General features: G+C 42.8%; 1 protein-coding gene across 1 annotated transcript in view; it reads left to right on the plus strand.

Annotated features, from left to right (window-relative positions):
- Positions 1–21,290, plus strand: part of ITGA9 (integrin subunit alpha 9) — a gene marked incomplete at its 5' end in the record, with an annotated part of 538,072 nt that overhangs the window by 508,407 nt on the left and 8,375 nt on the right. Inside the window, one exon of the mRNA XM_007945751.1 lies at positions 13,956–14,075. Within this exon, the coding sequence (XP_007943942.1) occupies positions 13,956–14,075 (120 nt within the window). The remainder of the gene's footprint in view (positions 1–13,955; positions 14,076–21,290) is intronic.

Genomic DNA, 21,290 nt, shown 5'->3' on the forward strand with positions numbered 1-21,290 from the left:
ACTGGAGAGACAATGAGGAACAAAGTAGACCTGCTCCTTATGCTCACAGAGGGTAACAGGCAGTAAGCAGAGAAACAAAGATGATTTTATTTCTAATTGAGATTATTACCATGGGAAGGAACATCAGGGAGAACTTGCTTTAGATTGAAGAGGTCACCAAAGACACTTGCCAAGCATGGGGAGGGCATCTCAGCTATAGGGGAAAGCTGTAAGGGCTTAAAGAGCCTGGCATGAAAGACCAATGCAGCAGGAACATGGTAAGTAGTGAAAAGAGTGGCAAGAGCCATGAGGGAAGGAAGGCCTAGGCAGGATCTAGGCCAGTGGACATTCACAAAGGGAAGCCATTGAAAGCTTCTGTTTTGAGCTCTGAATAGCATGATCTGATGTACATTCTTTTTAAAAAAATTACAGGCTACTGTGTGACCCATGGATTGCAGGGGTCAAGGATAGAAAGAAAGAGACCAATTAGAAGAGATGATGGTGTAGAGAAGTGAACAGGTAGATTTATATCAGCAAATAGTTGTGGCAATGTGTGCTAGTCATCTGCAGGCATTACCTATCCTGCAGGGTTGGGAGCGAATAAATGACATCTTGGTGTAAAGACCTTTGCATGGTGCATCCACAAGGGCATTCAGTTCATGATGGCTGTCAGTGAAGAAAGAGACAGCCAGGGAAAGGATGGACCAGATGAAAAATGAGTCTCCTCTCCCCAAAATCCTCAAATGTTCACACTTTGAACTTTGAACTCAGACATCTCCTAAACTGTAAGAGAATAAATCCCTGTTTGTTAAAGCCACCCATTTGTGGTATTTTCTGTTAGAATAGCACAATAGGGCCAAAACAAACCCTATGACTTTGTGGAACCCAAGGAAACCACTGCTGTGGAAGATTGTATTTTAGGAAACGGCTGTCCTACCCACCCAATTCTTTCACTAGACAGTAATTGCATCCCCAATAAGTAAGAATAAGACCAAATTTTCACCCTCAAGACTCCCACAGCCTGGGAGGAGCACCAGACCAGGTTAAAACACAGGTGCAAATACATACACAAATACACATGCAGACACGTGAATGCACACACACACATGCACACACACACCCCTGCAGCACAGTATGGCTGTGTGCTGAAAGTGCCTGTGCCAATGAGGTCAGGGCAGGCTCCATGGACGGAGTAACCACTGAATAAGTATTGAATGAATTTTCTAGGCAGACAAAGGAAGGTCAGGCATTCCAGATGACATCAGGTAATATCTCAGGTTAGATTTTCAAGAAGCAGACCCTGAGTGAGAGTATGTGTATAAGTGGTTTATTAAGGAGGTGCTCCTGGTGAGACCAGGAAAGAGGTAGAGAGACAGAATAAGGAAAGGGAAGACGGGAAGCATGGATGAGATTTCAGGTAAGTTCCTAGCCTCAGTCTGATCCTGTGGGGACTGGAGAGCACAAATAATACCTCAGAGTGTGTCCACCTGGAAGCAAAGGAGGGAGGCTTTTATATCCCTCACCTGTCAGTCTTTGTGATAATAAACCTCACCCTCTCTACACACCCTGGAGGAAAGTGGTCTCCATAAAAGATGTAAGCCACTAGGAACAAAGGCTTGGAAAGCTTGACCTGGTAGAGGAGATCCAAGGGGATCTGGGCAGAGAAACAACATGTTCACTACAGATGGAAACATTTTTTTGCCGCAGTATTGAGTGCTTTGTTCAGCATGTACATCTATGTCCCATTATTCTTACTGATTTCATTGTTTTGGATTTTCTCATAGGCACTCAATTCTGGTGATTTGCTAGGCATTTGATATGATTAGCTCCCGTCATTTTCACATCACCTTGTGAACTAGGTATTGTTACTTTCATCTTCCGTTGAGGGAAACAGAGGCTCTGGGAGGTGAAGGGGCCCCCATGAGGTCCCACAGCTTGTAAGTGGAAGAACAAGGCTGGTCTGCCTGTTTGCCTTTTCTTATCCCCTGTGCCTCTGACCTGTGGTCCTGTTGCTTAGCGCCCACACGCAGCTGGAACACCATTCTGAGCAGGTGGTAAGAATCACAGTCATGGTGGTCAACAGCTGGTGCTCTGTGTTAGGACAGACCCATGGCTTTGAAGGCCTCAGAAGCACATCATGTTCAGACTTAGTGGTCAGTTAATTCTGGAACTCTTCCCATTGTGGCCTGGTTTGTCACCAGCTACACAGCTACTTAGTAAAGAGGAAAATTAATACTCCTGAGGCACCCTGATAACCTGAGGTAATGAAACTGCATTCCCTTTCTCCCTTAAAGGTCCATTGTAAGGATTATCAGGGTAAAACCTGCCAAAACGAAACTGTGTAAGGTGGAAACCTATCAGAGAAAGAAAACTCAAAATATTTTCCACTAAAACAAGCAATGATAAGACTGTACCAAAAGCAGAAAATTTGAAAGAGCGAGAAAAACAAGGTAGTCCCATTGAGTTCCAGCTCTCACAAGTTTTACTGTAGATACAAAAAGCCCTTGGCACAATGCCTGGCACATAGTAAGTACTCAACAAAAGTGACACTTTTATTAACAACAAAGTTAGCACAGCTCACTCTTCTGCATAGTCTAATAGAACAAAGATTTCTGAAACCCAGCACCTGGCATGTGGGAGGCACATTTGGCATCTCTCTGTATCACCAAAACAACACCCATTGCCGATAAGTTGATTCCGACTCATAGCAACCTTATAGGAGAGAGGAGAACTATTCCACAGGGTTTCCAAGGCTGTAATCTTTACTTAAGCAGACTGTCTCATCTTTCTCCCACGGAGTGGCTCATGGTTTCAAAATGCCAACCTTTAAGTTAGCATCAAGTGCTTTAACCACTATGCCACTGGGGCTCCCTGTGTAACATGCATGGATTTATAATGTCAATCTTGCCAGATGCACAGTTTATTTCCTATTCATTTATGTCATTTCCATAAACCTCACCACCCCTCTAAACTGGTATGCTTTCTGAAGGCTATGTTCAGAGAGCCATTTAAAACATGATTCTGCTAGGAACAGTCCTTCCAGCCCCCACAACCCTTTCTCCCGCCCTCTTCTCCCACACTCCTAACTGCCTATTTGATGTAATCAGAAGCAGGTGAAAATGTCATTTCATTGTCCCAGGCTTTCTTCTCTCTTCAATTTTTATTTTACATAAATTCCTTCCTTATGTTGAGAAGTGTGTGTGTGATGTTGACCGTGGAGAGAATCTTGCTATTGTAATTGACCTTCAGCAGGCCTGGGTCTGGACTGAACCTCCTCTCAGGTGATGCTGACCGAGCTGTTACCCCAAGGAAACCTTCACCCAGCAAAGGCTGACCCACATGTGCCCTATTGTTATGTTCTCAGGACCTGAAGAGACCTGGGCATTTCCAGCTGTTAGATTAGGAATATTTGCAGTGGTGAAGGCTTCCAGAAACATACAAGTGAATCAAATGTTGCGATTTAGTTGTGCCAGCTGCTGCAGGCTGAAAGCTGGCTCCTGGCCATTTTCTGGCGCCAGCTTGCCAACCACGGGTGCATTGAACTTTATGGCAGCTGCAGACAGAGTGCACAGCGTCTGGGTCGGCCATCATCCCAGCATGGCTATCCTCCTCAAAGGCTCTGTTGAGACAAATCCTCGTGCTGCTCATTTTCCTAGGTTTTACTAGTTAATGTCCAAAACATACGTTCCCCAGCTTCAGTCCACAGCCATACCGTCATCCATCCCTTGTATGGGTAGAACTTCTGCCTTCCCCATCTCTCAGCCTCCTACCACCTCAGAAGGGCTCCTCAGAGTCAGCAGACTGCCCTGCACGCTCAGTCTTTTTTCTCTTTTCACTCCACACTTCTGATTGGAAGTGTGGATCTCCCCTGGGGAAACCACCTCCCCTGCAGCCCTGTTACCGGGGCTGTTTGTTCCCTTGTAAGAGTCCTTGGGTGGTGCAGTTAATGGACTCGCTGCTAACTGAGAAGTTGGAGGTTTGAGTCTATCCAGAGGTACCTTGGAAGAAAGGCCTGGTGATCTACTTCCAAAAAATCAGCCATTGAAAACCCTATGGAGCACAATTCTACTCTGACACACACAGCATCGCCATGAGTTAGAATTGACTCAACAGCAACTGGTTTGAGGGTTTTTTCCTTTGTTCACTTGTATCCCACATACAGTTCTCCCTTCTAATCTATTCTTATGTTCCAGCTACAGTGCTCTTTTTTAATAGACTTTATTTTTTAGAGCAGTTTTAGGTTTACAGAAAATTTGTATAGAGTTCCCATAAGCCCTCTCTCCTCCCTGCACATTGCTTCTCCCATTATTAAATCTTGCATTCCTGTGGTACCTCTGTCACAACTGATGAAGCAGTTTTGATTCATTATTATTAACTAAAGGCCATAGTTTCCAGGAGTCTCTGGATGGTACTAACGGTTAAGCACTCAACTACTAGCCAGAAAGTTGGCTGATAAAACCCACCCAGAGATGCCTTAGAAGGCAGACCTGGCAGTCTGCTTCTGAAAGATCACAGCCTTGAAAACCCTAAGGAGCAGTTCTCCTGTGCCCACATGGGCTGCCATGAGTGAGAGTCAAGCCAACAGAACTAACAACAACAACCGTGATTTACATTAGGGTCACTCTGTGTTGCACAGTCCTATGGTTTTGACAAAGGCCTGATGTTATGTGTCTACTATTGCAGTACCGTGCAGAATAGTTTCACTGCCCTAAAAATGCCCCATGCCCCTCCTATTATACTTTACTCCTTCCCCTTGAACCCTTGGCAAACACTGTCTTATCTGTAGTTTTACATGTTACAGAATGTCATGAAGTTGGAATCACACAACATGTGGCTTTTTCATACTGGCTTCTTTCACTGAGCAATATGCATTTAAGATTCTTCCATGTCTTTTCACAGTTTGATAGCTCATTTCTTTTTATTACTCAATACCACTCTGTTGTATGGTTGTACTACAGTTTTCTTATCTATACATCTTGGTTACAGTGCTCTTTTCAAAATGCAAATCATATCACTCTCTTGCTTAAAGCCCATTGTTGCCTTCCCATTCCTCTTAAGATGAAGAATACAGTTCCTTTTTTTTTTTTTTTATTTTATTGTGGTAAAAACATACACAAGCCATTTGCCAACATAATGACTTCCCCATTTACAGCTCAGAGACATTGATGACATTTTTCATGTTGTACCACAATTATTGCTATCCTTTTCCAAAATATTCTGCCATTAGCATATACTCAATGCCCTACAAACAAAATCTTCCCCTTTCCCCGTCCCTCCTACCCCTGGTAACCACTAATAATCTTTGGTTTCTATATACATATATTTTTTTTCCAACCTATCTAGGAATTTTCCATCCCCTCCCTTATAACCAACAAAGAAAGTTTCCTTCCATGTGTAAACCTTCCCTTGACATTTTACGATAGTAGACTAATACAATATTTGTCCTTCTGTGATTGACTTATTTCACTCAGCATAATGTCCTTCAAGTTCATCCACATTATATGGTGTTTTTCAGATTCTACATTATTCTTTAGGGTTCCATAGTATTCCATGGTGTGTATATACCATAGTTTGTTTCCCCATTCCTTGGTTGATGGACACTTAGGCTGTTTCTATCTCTTTGCTATTGTGAATAGTGCTGCGATGAACATGAGTGTGCATATATCTATTCGTGTCCTGCCTCTCACTTCTTTAGGAAATATACGTAGTAATGGGATTGCTGGATCAAATGGTACTTCTGTTTCTAACTTTACAAGGAATTGCCATATTGATTTTCACAGTGGTTGCATCATTCTACAGTCCCACCGGCAGTGTATAGTGTATGAGAGTTCCAATCTCACCACATCCTCACCAGCATTTGTTGTTTTCCATGTTGCTGAACTTTGCTATTAATGCTGTTGTGAGGTGGTATCTCATGGTTGTTTTGATTTGCATCTGTCTAATGACTAATGATCATGAACATTTCTTCATGTATTTGTTGGCTGCCTGAATATCTTCTTTGGTGAAGTGTCTGATCATATCTTCTGCCCATTTTTTAATTGGATTGTTTGTCTTTTTGATGTTGAGGTGTTGAAGTTTTCTATAAATTTTGGAGGTAAGTCCTTTGTCCAGTATGTCATTGTTAAGTATTTTTTCCCATTCTATAGGTTCTCTTTTTGCTCTTTCCTAGAAGTCTTTTGATGTACATAAGAATTTAATTTTTAGACGGTCCCAGTCATCTAGCTTATCTTCTGCTGTTTGTGCGTCTTGAGTTATATTTGAGAGTCTATTTATGCCATAAATTAGGGCCCCTAAGTTTGGCCTTGTTTTTACCTTGATGAACTTTATAGTTTTAGATTTCACATTTAAATCTTTGATCCATCTGGAGTTTATTTTTGTATATGGTGTGAGGTATGGATCTTGTTTCATTTTTCTGCAAATGGATATCTAGTTTTGCCAGCACCATTTGTGAAAGAGACTATCTCTTCCCTATTGAATGGATTTCAGCCCTTTGTCAAAGATCAGCTGACCATCTATGGATAGATCATTGGATATATTTCTGGGTTCTCAATTCTGTTCTACTGGTCTACATGTCTGTCATTGTACCAATACCAGGCTGTTTTGACAACTGTGGCTGTGTAGTAAGGTTTTAAGATCTGGGAGTGTGAGACCTCCAACTTTTTTCTTCTTCTTCAGTAGTGTTTTTGCTTATCTGAGGTCTCTTTCCCCATGTAAAATTGTTGTTGTTATGTGCCATCGAGTCGGCCCTGACTCACAGAGACCCCTCCTTGGATTTCTGAGGGAGTATCACTACGGAAGTAGATTGCCCAACCTTCCTTCCAAGGAGTGGCTGGTGGATTTGAACTGCGAGCCCTCTGATTAGCAGTCAAATTAGTGACTGTTTTTTCCATGTCTTTAAAGAATGTTGATGGAATCTGGATTGGGATGGCATTGAATATATAGATTGCTTTGTGTAGTATTGACATTTTCACAATGTTCAGTCTTCCTATCCGTGAGCATGGTATGTTCTTCCATTTACATAGATCTCTTATAGTTTCTTGAAGTACTGTTTTGTAGTTTTCTTTGTATAGGTCTTTCGTATTCCTGGTAAGATTTATTCCCAAGTATCTTATGTTTTTGGTAGCTATTGTAAATGGTATTGATTTCCTGATTTCCTTTTCAGAGACCTCTTCACTGGTGTTTCTAGTTGGATTCTTCTGAATCCAACTGATTTTTGTACATTGTTCTTATATCCTGCCACTATGCTAAGTATTTCAATAAGTTCCAGTAGTTTTCTTTCTTGAGTCTCTTGGGTTTTCTAAATATAGGATCATATTATCTGCAAAGAGGGATAGTTTTAAGATTATAATTCTTAATGCAGCCTCCAGCACTTCCTATCTCTCCAGCCTCATTTGACTATCATTCTGTGACTTTCTGTTCATTCTGTTTGCTTCAGCCCCCTGGCTGCTGGCAGTGTCTCACTCTTGCCAAGCTCACTCCTACCCCAAGGATTTTTTACAGCCTGTTTCCTCTCCATGGAATGATCTTCCTTCTCCTTTTTGACTAGTTAATTCTGACTTATCCTCAAGCTCTCAGGTTAAGCAGTTCCTCAGGGAACTTGTTCCAGACCCCATGCCTATCTCAGAGATCATGAACCTCTCCCATATGATATTTTCCACTTATAATTTTTCATCTATTTGTATAATTAGCCAGTATTCTCTATCAACTGGGAGCTCCATGAGAACAAATATATTATTTGCCAATGAATCCTTTAAGTCCCTAGCACATAATAGGTGCTATATACGTATTTGTTGGATGGATGGACGGACAGATAGATGGAATGGGAGGATGGTAGATGGATGGTAGATAGGTAAATGGATGGGGTGAGTGTATGGGTAGGTAGATGGATGGATGAATGGCTACAACTCCTCAAAAACATCCATTGCTGTCAAATCAACTCCTACTCCCAGTGATCCCACGTTTCAGAGCAGAAATGCACCCCATAGGATTTTCAGTGGCTATAATATTACGAAAGTAGGTCTCCAGGCAGGCCTGTCTTTCATGGCACTGCTGAGTTGATTTGAGCCAACAACCTTTAGGTTAGTGGTCATGTGCAAACCATTTTCACATTGCAAGATGGACATAATATTTGCAAATTTATTTTTGAAATAAAAGAGAAGCACACTTAGAGAAACTCCAGCTTTAAATCCCATCTCTTTTACTGCAGACTGAATCATATTCATGCTTTATCTAATGTTATGACAGAAAGGACATTGAATTCATTAATGTGACATTCATGACTCATATAACAAATCACCACCTTGGTTTAAATGACAAGAATACATACACACAAGCCTTTGTCCTGTAAGAATTCGCAGTTTATTGGAGTCCACAGACAGGAAGATAAATCATTATCTTACAGAGTGAGAAAGACTTAGAACTGGGACTGTGAAGCACTCAGGCTGTGGATTTAAAATTAAGCTTTGTGGAACCCTGGTTCCCATGAGTTGGTTCAGAGGCTGCTGGGCTGAGGTGAGGAGGAAAAGGATTTGGAAAGGGAGACTGAGCAGGCTGGATTCTGGCTGTCTACCTTATTTTCAAGCAGAGAATCTCCACTTTTTTTTTTTTCCTCTATTTTATACATTGGGATGCTCTGGTAGGTTTTCTCTGCTAAATGAGGTTGAAAACTGCTGTGTTTCCAGGAGCTCAGAGCATGATTAATTTTGCTATAAAAAAGGAGAGTGGGACAGACTGCTTAGATGAGGAGATATAAGAGCAGGGTTTCTCTTTTAAAAATGCATACATATTTTTATAAAAATATGTACATATTTGGCTTTAAAATATTCATTTTATAAAAGTTCAAAATAGTCAAGAGAAAAATTACCCATAATATAAAAAATCACCTACTTTTTAATTTCCTGCAAAGCTGAATATTCTAAATATTAAATTACTATTCTGACCTTTTTCACTCAGTGTAATAACATTTATCATTCTTCCATGTTATTACTATGTTTTCAAAAGTATCTAACACTTGGAAATCAGGCAAAAGGATGACTGTGTTCCCTTTCAATGGCATATTCAAGCATCCCTAACCCCTTTCTACTCAAATTGTGGTCCATGGACCAGCAGCACAAGCATTACCTGGAAGCTTATTTTAAATGTAGAATTTCAGGCCCCTACCCCGGACTCACTGATTCAGGATGTGCATTTTAACAAGGTTCCTCATATGACTCTGACACACAGGAAAATTTGAAAGGCACTGGTCTACCAGGCCTACTCAAAGATTATGTAACTCTCTTGAGCCCAGATTCTGTGAGGTTACAAGTTAATTTGTTAACTAGTAGAAGACTGATTCAGTTATATATCACTTTTGCCAATTAAGATGCAAATGATTTCTGTCTGGTAGAGAACCCAAAAGTTATGGTTTGCTGTCCTGTAAAATAGTAACCAGTTTTGTGTCTGACTTAATATTCTGATTCCAGCATTCTTTTCTTCTGTGATTGTATGTGCTTTCAGATCCTTCTTTGAACTAGTTTTACAACCATGATTCCCTCAATAATGAATTAAGAAATCTTTGACATGTTTTCACTAAATGTTTGTAGAGGAGCCATGTTTTTAACTTTTTGAAAATTATACTTTGACAGCCAGCTTTATAGCCATCATTTTTAATAGCTCTGTAATGTGCCATTTTAGGTGACCGTATTTACTTATTACCTTATTGTTTGACATATTTCTGACTCTGTATCAGTCTAAATAATTTTACAGTGAACATCTTTGAGCATACAACTTTCTGTATTTTATATTTCTTGCCTTTAAGTAAATCTTCAAGTCTGGAATTAATGAATCAAAGGGCATAAATATTGTCAAGATAAGAAGTATTAGAGTTTGTCAAAGTGGTAAGAATGGAAGGGCATTTCAGGTGGCAAAAGCAGCTTGCAGAAAGGCAGGTGACCACAGGTCTCACAGGCAAGAGGACTCTGCCTGGCTAGAGTGTGAATACATGTTAGGGGAGGGGCTGGAAAAGGGAGGAAGGAAACCATATTGTAAAGAGCCTGGAATCCTGAATTACTCAGTGTAAACAGAAGCCATTGATAGTGTAAGCTGAAAAGTGGCATGATAAGAACTATGTTGTAGAAGGACAACTCTAATGATAGGGGTGACACTGAGGCTGTCAGAATAACGCTGTGAGAGAGGACTAGGCCTGAAGGACAGCAGTGGGACTACAGTGGAAACAAGAGGATGGAGAGGAAAGATATTTAGAGAGGAACAGGGCTTGAGCAGGATCACCAGCTCATTAGTGGTGGAAAACAGGCCTAATGGTCAGAGTTTCTCGACTCTCCAAGCAGACCATGCTGCTGTTGGGTTTCCTCTGAGATGTGACTCCTCAGAACTGCACGATGCTCAGATTATCACCCATGGATGAGTTTATCATAGTCGTTATGTGAGGAAACCAGCTCTGCCAAAGCATAAAGCACACGTCCAAGAAGATGAATGGCATCACTAAAAATAATCAAAGATTAAGCACACATTCCAGGGAAGTGACAGGGTATTCTTGTGGAATTTGCCAGACTAAACTGTAGCAGATACTCAACTGTCTCTGTATCCATAAAACCAGACCTCCAACGTGGCTTTGCCGGGATGCAGACTTCAGACACCTTGAGGCAGGCAGTGTCCCTAAGAAACCATCTGGGTTACTCCAAGGGGCTAGCCTTTACAACTGGCTCCCGTTGAGCTCATAGCCTGTCTCAGTGAACATTGTGAACAAGAAGGCTTAACAGACTTATTATATGACCAGGCACTTTCCTGTAACTATCTTCTTTTCCCTTTCAGACTACCATTTCACAGAGGAAGAAACTGGGACTAGTGTCTGAGTTGCCTAAAGTTGCACTGATTAAACCAGGCATGAGTGATGCAAACTGTTAATGAAATCTTTCATCTTGGGCATAGTGTCTCAGAGCTCATCTGTACAAAACACCATGAGAAATTCTGAATATGGAAGGTGATTTGATCCACAGATCAGGAATCTAAAGACATAGATTTGTCCATCTTTAAAGACAGGAAACTCTAATCTGAACCTGATAGAAAATAGTAGGCTTAAGATGACAGACTTTAGAAGTCATGATAATGGTTACCCTTTGTGAGAGCTGTGCCTGGAAGAGAGTATGAAAGAGGGGCTTCTGAGAGCTGGTCACATTCCATATTTCTTGATCTGGGTGCTAGTTACATAGATGCATTCTGTATATAGAAACTCAACTATGTTGTTGTTGTTAGGTGCTGTCAAGTCAGCTCCAACTCGTAGCGACCCTGTGTACAACAGAACGAAACATTGCCCAGTCCTGTGCCATCCTCACAATCATTGCTATGTTTGAGCTCAGTGTTTAAGCCACTGTGTCAGTCCATCTCGTTGAGGGTCTTCCTCTTTTTCATTGGCCCTCTGCTTCATCGGGTGTGATGTCCTTCTTCTCCAGGGCCTGGTCCTTCCTGATAACATGACCAAAATTCATGAGACGAAGTCTTGCCATCCTTGCTTCTAAAGAGCAGTTCCAGCTGTACTTCTTCTAAGACAGATTAGTTTGTTCTTTTGGCAGCCAGTGGTATATTCAATATTCTTCACCAATACCATAATTTAAAGGTATCAGTTCTTCTCTATGAGGATTGAGGCAGGTTTAGGTAAACCTTCCACAAGGAAAGGATGAGCATTCCAAGGAGATGGCACAGTTTGGACAAAGACCTGTGGTTGGACTGTTGCTGTTGTTAGGTACCGTGGAGTCGGCTCTGACTCATAGGGACCCTATGTATAACAGCAAGGAACACTGCCCAATCCTGTGCCAGCTTCACAAGTTTTGCTATACCCGAGCCCATCATTGCAGCTACTGTGTCAGTCTATCTCGTTGAGGGCCTTCCCCTTTTTTGTTGACCCTCCACTTTACCAAGCATGATACCCTTCTCCAAGGGATGGATGGTCCCTTCTGACAAGATGACCAAAGTGAGACGAAGTCTGGCCATTCTCACTTCCAAGGACCATTCCAACTGTACTTCTTCCAGGACATATTTGTTCATTCTTTTGGCAGTCCATGGTACTTTCTTCACCAACACCACAACTCAAAAGCATCAACTCTTCTTCAGTCTTCTTTCTTCATTGTCCAGCTCTCACATGCATATGAGGTTATTGAAAATACCGTGGCTTGGGTCATGCATGCCTTAGTCTTCAAAGAGACATCTTTGCTCTTCAGCACTTGAAAGAGGTCTTTTGCAGCAGATTTGCCCAGTGCAATGCCTTGTCTGATGTCTTGACTACTGCTTCCATTGGTGGTGATTGTGGAACCAAGTAATATGAAATCTTTAACAACTTCAATCGTTTCTCCATTTATCATGATGCTGCTTATTGGTCCAGTTGTGAGGATTTTCATTTTCTTTATGTTACTTGCTTCATTAAGATATGGACTCTCATTGTATATGGCTCCCATTGGAACCATACTGTAGACTGTAGTCTTCAACATTTATCAGTAAGTGCTTCATGTCATCCTCACTTTAAGCAAGCAAAGTTGTGTCATCTGCATATCATAGGTTGTTAATGAGCCTTCCTGAAGTTGGTAGGACTAGCCTGTGTAAAGTCAAAGGAGATCATGACTGCCTAGAGCTTGGATTTTTTTCTCTTTATCAGTGAGGGGTTTGATCAGGACAGTGGTATGTTAGGGGTGGTTATTTGGCAGCAGAGGATGCAATGGATGCTTTGAATTCTACAAAACCAAATTCTCCCATGGCCTTTGGAGCTAAAGCAGAACCAACAGATATAGTTGGAGGTTAGCTAATAAATGTCTAACAATCGATCTTCTGGCAGGAAGGTGAGGGATGCCTGATTTGCTTGCCAGTTTCTATGGTATAAATATTCTCACCATGGTCCATTTCAACTACTCTTACAATGCCACTGGATGCGGAGCTGGAGAGAGATGCACACAATTGGCTGTTGTGGGCTGATGTGAGCCAGCTCTAGCACACCTCTGGATTTCATTAAAAGTTGGAAAAACTTGCTTCATTAAGATATGGACTCTCATTGTATATGGCTCCCATTGGAATCACAGCACAGCTTCTCCTGTGCCTTTGATCTGTGCAGCACAGTCCTAAGACACAGCTCACAGTCTAGTGGGGAAACTGGCATTAATCAAATAATCACACAAAGTTACACATTGAGCTGAGCACTCTGAAGGAAGGACTCTTAAATGGAAGTCACACCATGTTCTTTGATTCAAAAACACAGTGAAAGGTAGACTGTTGTTACCTGCTCTGATAACACATCCTCTAAGTTTCTCACTATACTTATGTTCACTTTACAATATTTGAGTCAAACTTATTTCAAAAATTGGGGCTTGGATTTTGTCTTAGTTCTCTAGTGCTGCTATAGCAGAAATACCACAAGTGGGTGGCTTTAATGAACAGCAGTCTATTTTCTTACAGTTGAAGAAGTTAGAAATCTGAAATCAGAGCACCAGCTGGAGGGGAAGGTTTTCTGTCTCTGGTGGCTCTGGGGGAAGGTCCTTGTGTCTTCAGTTTCTGTTCCTTGGCTCCTTGGTGATCTTCATGTGGCATGGCATCTGTCTTTCCCCATCTCTGCTTGCTCATTTCCTTATTTAATCTCTTTTATATCCCAAAAGACATTGACTTAAGACATTCTACACTAATACTGTCTCATTAATATAGCAAAACCCATTCCCAAAGGGGATTATAATTACAGGTATAAAGGTTAGGATTTACAATACAAATTTTTGGAAGACACAGTTCATTTCATAACAGATTTCAAGTGCTGTATTTAGATACTGGAGAAAATTGAAAATTCCAATAGAATAAACCAAGAAAGCACTCAACAGAGTCCATTTTTTTAGTTAACAACAGTCTGGATGCTTATCTTTGGTTTTCTCCAAATGTCAAGCCCAGCTGGACTGCATCATGCTATGGGAACTTCTTTTGGTAAACATTTTCACTCTTGCATTGCCTCCTAGGTGGTCTTCGAGGCCTTGCACAACCTGGAGCCCCGTGGCTATGTCGTGGGCTGGATCATTGCCATCAGTTTGCTGGTGGGAATCCTCATCTTCCTGCTGCTGGCTGTGCTGCTCTGGAAGGTAAGTCTGGCAATATCAAGTCACCATGGAGTCCCCATCTGTCTCCCCAGCTCTCCTGCTTCTCCAGGGTTTGAGCACCTTGGAAGAGGTTTTCTGTTGAGAGCTTCCTTTGTGGTGCAGATACAGGGGAGGGCAGTGCCCCTTTCAAGCCTAGAGAGGAATCTTGACTCCTCATAAAGCCATTTGCAGATGAGGATTACACTAGTTAAAAGGAGAACAAAGCCTCACCCCTCTTATCTTGCCATCTCTAACAGAGTTACCACCAGTCCTAATATAAGATGTTGTTGTTGTTGTTATGTGCTGTCGAATCGGACCCAACTCATAGCGACCCTTCCTTGGGTTTCCGAGGCAGTATCACTATGGAAGTAGATTGCCCAACCTTCCTTCCGAGTAATATAAGATACTGAGAACCTAATTCCAAAGCTGAAGCTTGAGGAGTAATAGCTGGGAGGAGAGTGGTTTACCATTTACTTAAAGAAAGAACAAGAAAAAGAAGCACAGAGCAATTCTTTGCTCTTTTCACCTGTGGAATTTCAAAAAGATTTCTTCCCAGAAGATTCAGGTAGCTGAAATGGACAAGTCTAGAGGGCCATCTAGGTAGCTTCATCATTAGTTCTTCCAACCACCTAGTAGCTCCTTCATAGGTGACCTAGGGTTTAGATTTGTCCCTGCCTCCTTCACCAGGACCTACCTACTCATCCTTCATATCTTGCTTCAAGCATCACTTTCTTAAAGAAGTGTCCTCACCCCAAGTCTAGGATGGCTGCTTTGCCTCACACTCTCTTCTCAGAAATCTGGGGTCCTTTTACTTCAGAGCCTCTATATTAATTAACAATGGCATCGGCATCATTATCTGATGAACGTCTGTCTTCTCCACTGGATCGCAGTGTTCCAGGTGAGTGGAGACTGTTCTCTGTTCTTGTCCCACTGTCTTCCAGCTCCTAGAACAATACCAGGGACACAGCTGGGACAAAGTCAATGTTTTCTCAGTGTTCCAGGCTTCAGATAGAACAAACCAAAACCAAACCCACTGCTTTCAAGTCAGGTCTGACTCATAGTGACCCCTTCTTGGGTTTCTGAGGTGATATCACTGCAGAAGTAGATTGCCCAATATTCCTTCCAGGGAGTAGCTGGTGGGTTTGAACCACCAGCCTTCTGGTTAGCAGTCAGATGCTTTAGGCACTATGCCACCAGAGCTCCCTCGGATAGAAACAGCCTATTATTTTATTATGGATGGATGTTTTAAATTCAGATCATTGATTTATTTGGGATTAAAAATAGTATGTATTTATTGATCAAGCATGAGAATATATCAGTAAGAAAAGGACTCCACAATCCAGAAATATTCACCGTGAGCAGTGTTGAGTCTCTTTCTTTCTTTCTTTCTTTTTTTTCTGTGACATTGATTACAATCCCCCATAATTTACCAGCTCTCTTCCCACTTCCTCCCTGTGGTTACCCTTTCCCTGTGTCCTTCTTGCCTGTGCATTCCTGCCTCCCTACTTTTCTTCCTATGCAGATGCTGCCTCTCTGATCTCCCATGGTTGATTGTTTTAAGGAGTGCATCTCCCTGGTGTAATTGTTCACCTCTTAGACCTGTCTATTGTTTGGCTGAGAGTTGACCCATGAGAGTCAGTTCAATTCCAGGCCCAAAAGGTGACTCAGAGATTTCACCAGTCTCTATCAGACCAGTAAGCCTGGTCTTTTTTATGATTTTGAGTTTTGTTTCACATGTTTCTCCCACTCCATCCAGGATCTCCAGTTATGATCCCTTTCTAAGCGGTTGGCCTTGGTAGCCAGGCACCATCTAGTCCTTCTGATCTCAGGGTCATATAGGCTGAGGTCCCATGGTTCGTTAGTTTTTAGTCACAGTGCTGAATCTCTTCTTGATGTTCTTTTCTACATAGAGAGAGACTAGGCATTCTCATAGTGTGGTCTTACTTTTCAATAGTATGTATGTTATATTGTCCACTAGTTATTCAATATATTTTTAGGAAAAGTACCTCTAAACTTAAAGCAGTGAGCCTAATTATTAATCTGAAAAGTATAATAAATACACTTCATAGTACCCAAGAAGTCTGAAAACACAGGGAAAACAGTGTTTATTATACATTTTTCAGATGAAGAATTTCACTGATCATTTTAAATTTAGAGATACTTTGCCTGAAAAAGTGTCAGAGGTTAGAGAAAAATATGTTAAGCATATTACTTGAAAATAAGTTATTGTTCTCAGGCTTTGCAGATATCCCATATGCTATTTTGCATAAATAAGTAGATTTATTTTTCACTGAGCACAATGCTGTTGCCAGTTTTCCATGTTCTTAAAAGCCTGTCTCCAGCACTAGTTAAAGGCAACACAGTGTCACTTTTTCAGATGAGCTATTTACTCATTTAATACCCTGATGTTGAAATTTAGGTTGCTCCTGGTTCACATTTCTTTTAACAGTACTACAGTGACATCCTTGGAGCCAAATCTTGCACAAATCTTCCAATATGTCCTTAGGATGAAACCCTAGAGATGAGATTACCCAGTCAAAATGAATGTGTATTTTAATCCTTGTAAGTACATACTGTAAACTACCCTCTTAAAAGGTTATACCAATTCACCCTCCTGCAAGTGGTGAATTATAAGTGCCCATTTTCCTATGTATTTGCCAATCGTGGATATTACTTTTTTTATTTTCAAATACACCAATTTATTGTTTGTTTAATCTGCCAGATAGTCTTACTTCTACCTTCCCTCCCCTCTGCTCAACTCCACCTCCTTCCTGCTGAACCTGCCTCTACATTATGTGTGTGGAACAAACCCAATTCAGTGTTTGGCATCTGAACGAAGGCTTCCCACTAAGTAGTATGGGTTGGCATGCATGCGCGTGTGCATGTGTGTGTGTGTGCCTTCTACCTTTATGTGTATGCTTGAAATTAGAGGAGATGTTATCCTCCATGGCTGGATGTGTGAGACTAAACAGGGACACAGAGTGGGGGCACGGTGACCGTGCCCTCCTTTTGGGCCCCTACTCAGCTCTGCCATTCAGAGGTCGTCCATCTCCATTGCATGTAGTCCAGACTCCCTCCCCGGCCATCTACTTAGCTTTGTTTTTGTTGTGATGTTTACAGAGTGTAGTTGCTGCAGATGGCTGTCATGGTGTGGCCAGGACTCTGAGGTCACCTAGCTGTGGTCCAAAGAGACAATACCACAAAGGCAGATGTTGCTCTTGGCCATGGCCTAGGAGAGAGAGCAGGATTGCACAGTCACAGGGCACAGTGTGTGCCTTAACCCAGACAAAGTCTTGCCAAAGTAGAGAGGCAGAAGAAGAGTGCCCAGAAAAGCTTTGGGGAAGTTGTTGAATGAGGCACATGGTTTAAAACAGCTCTGCTGGTCACCCAAGAGCAATATTTCATTTTAATTCACATTTATCAAATGTGAATGGCACCAGGCACCAAATGGCTAGGCACCAGGATGCGAAAATGAGCATGACCCTTTCCTGCCCTTGGTCATCTCACCATCTAGCACACAAACCTGTCAACATAATTGAGGAGGATGAGTGTGATGTGGTAATTGATCTGGAAACTGAGAAGGTGGTGGCACCATTAATCCACCCACAAAAGGCCATACAGTACAATGTGGAGATCATGGTTCTGGAGGCTGGCACATGTGCATTTGGAATCCTGGCTCTTGCACCTGCCAGCTGTGGGTGACCTTGGAAGAATCACTCACCCTTTCTGTCTTCAGTTTCATCTTCTATAAAATGGAGACCATACTACCTAACTTAATATGTAGAGGTAACATGAGCAGAATGCCAAGCACTGCACTTAGCATATAGAAACCCTCAAGAAAAGAGGACATTTCACAAATGAGGTATCATTTGAGTCTGACTTTGGAATTTGGTTTGAGTTTTCCAAGCAGGGAAGGGCTGATGGACATTTCTCTCAGATGGAGCAGGAGGTAAGAAGACAGCAGGGTGTATGAGGCAGCTTGTGAGATATACCAGGGGAAGGCAGTCATGACCGAAAATGACACCACCTACCCTGGCTATGATAGAGCCCCACTGACCAGGACAAGGGGAATCTTGGAGGGGGTTGTAAGCAAAGCCATTGCGTGACCAGATCTGTGTTTCATGACAGAGATCTGGTGACAGTATAGGATGAGGACAGTCATACCTATCCCTATAGTGATAGGGATGGAGAGGAGGGGACCAAGTTAGAGCAAGCAGGATTTGGTGACCAGTTGAACTCAAGGGGTCAGAGAGAAAAAGGAGATGCAGTCTCTCCCTGTTTTTAGCTTAAACAGTAGATGGTTGCCCTTCACTGGATGGGGAAGACAGGACTCAAAGTCATTTTGGAAGAGGAAGAGTTTGGTGTTGTCCCTTCCAAGTGTGAGCCTGGGCTGGGCTCTCTCTCTGTCACCCCAGCGTAGCAGGAGGAAGGTCATTAGAGGACACTGTCCCCTCACTGGCCTGGGCAGCTTTCTCCTCAGGGTTGAACACACCTATCTCAAGCATCATGGAAGTCATTTTTTCCAGCTTTGAAAAACCAGTTTTAAAAAATTCATTCACAGCCGCTTAGCAAAAGAAAGAGAGAATATAAATTCTAAGGATGCAAGAGCACTCATTGATCCCAAAGGAGATGTGTTCCTCCAGACCTGGAAAAATTCCAGAAACCAAGGCAGCCATTCTCCCTCTTCCCACTCTCCTCCTCTACACAGCGCTCACACACCCACACCGTTCTTCTCTCCGAGCAGTCCAGCTCTCCACACACATCGCACAGGCCCCAGCCCCTCCAAATTCCCATCTCAGTAACTTCTAGTCACAACCATAGACTGATCAGCCACCTCTGATCCTCACTTCCACATCCCTGGGAAAGATAATCTGATTGGCCTCACTTGAGTTGAATGTCCTCTCCTGTCAGCTGGGGCTGAAGGGAGTTGGCAGAGAAAGAATCCAACTGGCCCAGGATTTGATTATACCAGTTAGCTATTACTGCATAACAAATTGCTCCAAAATTGAGTGGCTTAATATAACCATTACATTATATCTCACAAATTTATGGGACAGGAATTCAGGAGAGGCTTGACTGGGTGGTTCTCCTGCCCCACATGACATGTGGTGGTATTTAGCTGGTATTTCACAGTCCAGTGCATAGAAAGCTGTTGATTGATAGTCCCACAGTCCAGCCTGATATGTGACTTATATGGAAAGTCTTGATGGTTCTGGCTTAATGCTGTATTTCTTATATAATTCCTTCCACTCTTTTCAATAGAAAAGCCACTGAGCAGCACCCAATTGCCACTGCTGACAAGGAAGCACTCACTTAGGGCATTTGGAGACGGATGGGCAACATTCAAGTCTTCTTTCCTTTATCAAGTGGCCTCATTTTCCCAGTTGCCCTTCAGAGTAGCTCTTGACATTACTAAAACATGGTTGCCTGCCACTGCCTTGAGACGGGTCATCTACTCATGTGCTCATGTTCAGGAACCAGCCGTGGCTATTCCAAACCTCATGCCACACGAACATGAATTGTTACATGGTACTGAAAACTGAACAAAGCAGCCAGTTGTGCCAATGCAGTCTTAGTGTCACATAGACTTTTGGGCCAGCATGCTTTGCTCTGTCAAGGTAGCCCAGTACCTTCACTCTGCAAACAGCATTGGGTTCCTGCTAAGAGGCAGGCCCTGGACAAATGGATGGAAATCAACAACAGAGTTCTCAGTAGTTAAGTGGCCAGGGATGGAGGCTGAGGTGGGCCCTGAGGGGTTAGCAGGACTTGGCCAGATGAGGGGGGACTGCCCCATCAGCTCCTGGGCTCTTACAGTGACCTGTGGTACTACTAAAAAACCAGATGTCATCGAGTCAATTCCAACTCTTGGTGACCCCATGTGTTTCAGAATAGAACTGCTCCAGAGGGTTTTCAATGGCTGTGACCTTTCAAAAGCAGATCTCTAGGCCTTTTTTCCGAAGCACCTCTGAATGGGTTCAAACTGCCAACTTCTCAGTTAGTAGCCCAGTACCTAACCATATGCACCACCCAGGGATCATGGGTATATACTGCAACACCAATAATCAACTATTAATCTAAGACAAAACCCCTATCAGGTCAGCAAATGCCTTTTCTAGAGCTGTAGTCTAGGCGCTCTCCAGCCAGCCTGGCTTCCTCTTTTGCCTCTGACTCTGTGTGGCTCCCTGGGGACCTTGCAGAAGGCCCATCCACTGGCATCTGGGCAATCTCTCATGCTCGGCGGCAGCAGGCCCTGGCTCCAGCACAAAATCCACAACGTGGGCCCCGAGCTAACCAGACACTCCTTCAAATGCTGAAATGGATCCTAATCAGCTTTCTCCCAAAGCCAGGATGTCAGCAGACACTGGGAGCCATAATTTAAACTTCATATGCAGGGATTACAGCAGCCTGCCAAACCACTGTGCAGGAAGAAAACTTGGAAATACGAAGTGCTTTTAAGGAGAAAGAAAACCTAAATGAGTCCCCTTTCCTTTCCTTTGGCTCCTGACTGGGTTTGAAGATGCCTGGCCCTGGTACCTCTTCAAAACAACTGTAAAGACCTGTTTATGAGGAGAAAAGTTAATTGTTCAGAGGTGCGGAAGGGATAAAATTTTCATATTTGACTGGCACCTTTAAGAAATGCCTCCAATTCATTAAGCCAGCCTTTGAATCACATGGGAAGAGTGAAGACAGATGCCCCCTGCCTGCCCCCATTTAGAGGGTCTCTCTCTCTCTTGCTCTCACACTCGCTCGCTCTCTCTTGCTCTCTCTCTCACTCTCTCTCTGTCAAAACACACAGGCCATCACTCAGTGAAGGAGGAAAACTCTGCATCCTCCCCTACTGCTTCCAGCCGAGGCTCCTCTCCCACTCCCCCATCTGCCCTTTTTGCAAACCATCACGGCTTGGGGCAAAGGGAAGTGCCGTTGCTTTGCCAGTCTTTCTGCTGGTCTCTTCCCAGAAGACCTGGGGCTTTTTTCCAGTCCTTTCTACACGAGGTCAAGAGGCAGGCTGCACAGTATATTTGCTACCCCTCTTAGAAAACAGCTGCCTCCAACTGTCTGTTAGCTAGGGGGGAGGTCCAAGAGGCTGCTGTGTTAGGGGGCTTTGGGCTCACAGTTTTTATTTGAGACATTGCTTCTGACCTCAAGCGAAATCCTTAGAAAAATATATCTGTGGAGTGGCTCCGAGAGCGTGTAAGGTTTCACAGACCCTCCAGAGGT

This window comes from Orycteropus afer, unplaced genomic scaffold (genome assembly GCF_000298275.1).
Source record: "Orycteropus afer afer isolate SDZICR_OR568_19922 unplaced genomic scaffold, OryAfe1.0 scaffold00142, whole genome shotgun sequence".
In the NCBI taxonomy this organism is placed as follows: Eukaryota; Metazoa; Chordata; class Mammalia; order Tubulidentata; family Orycteropodidae; genus Orycteropus; species Orycteropus afer.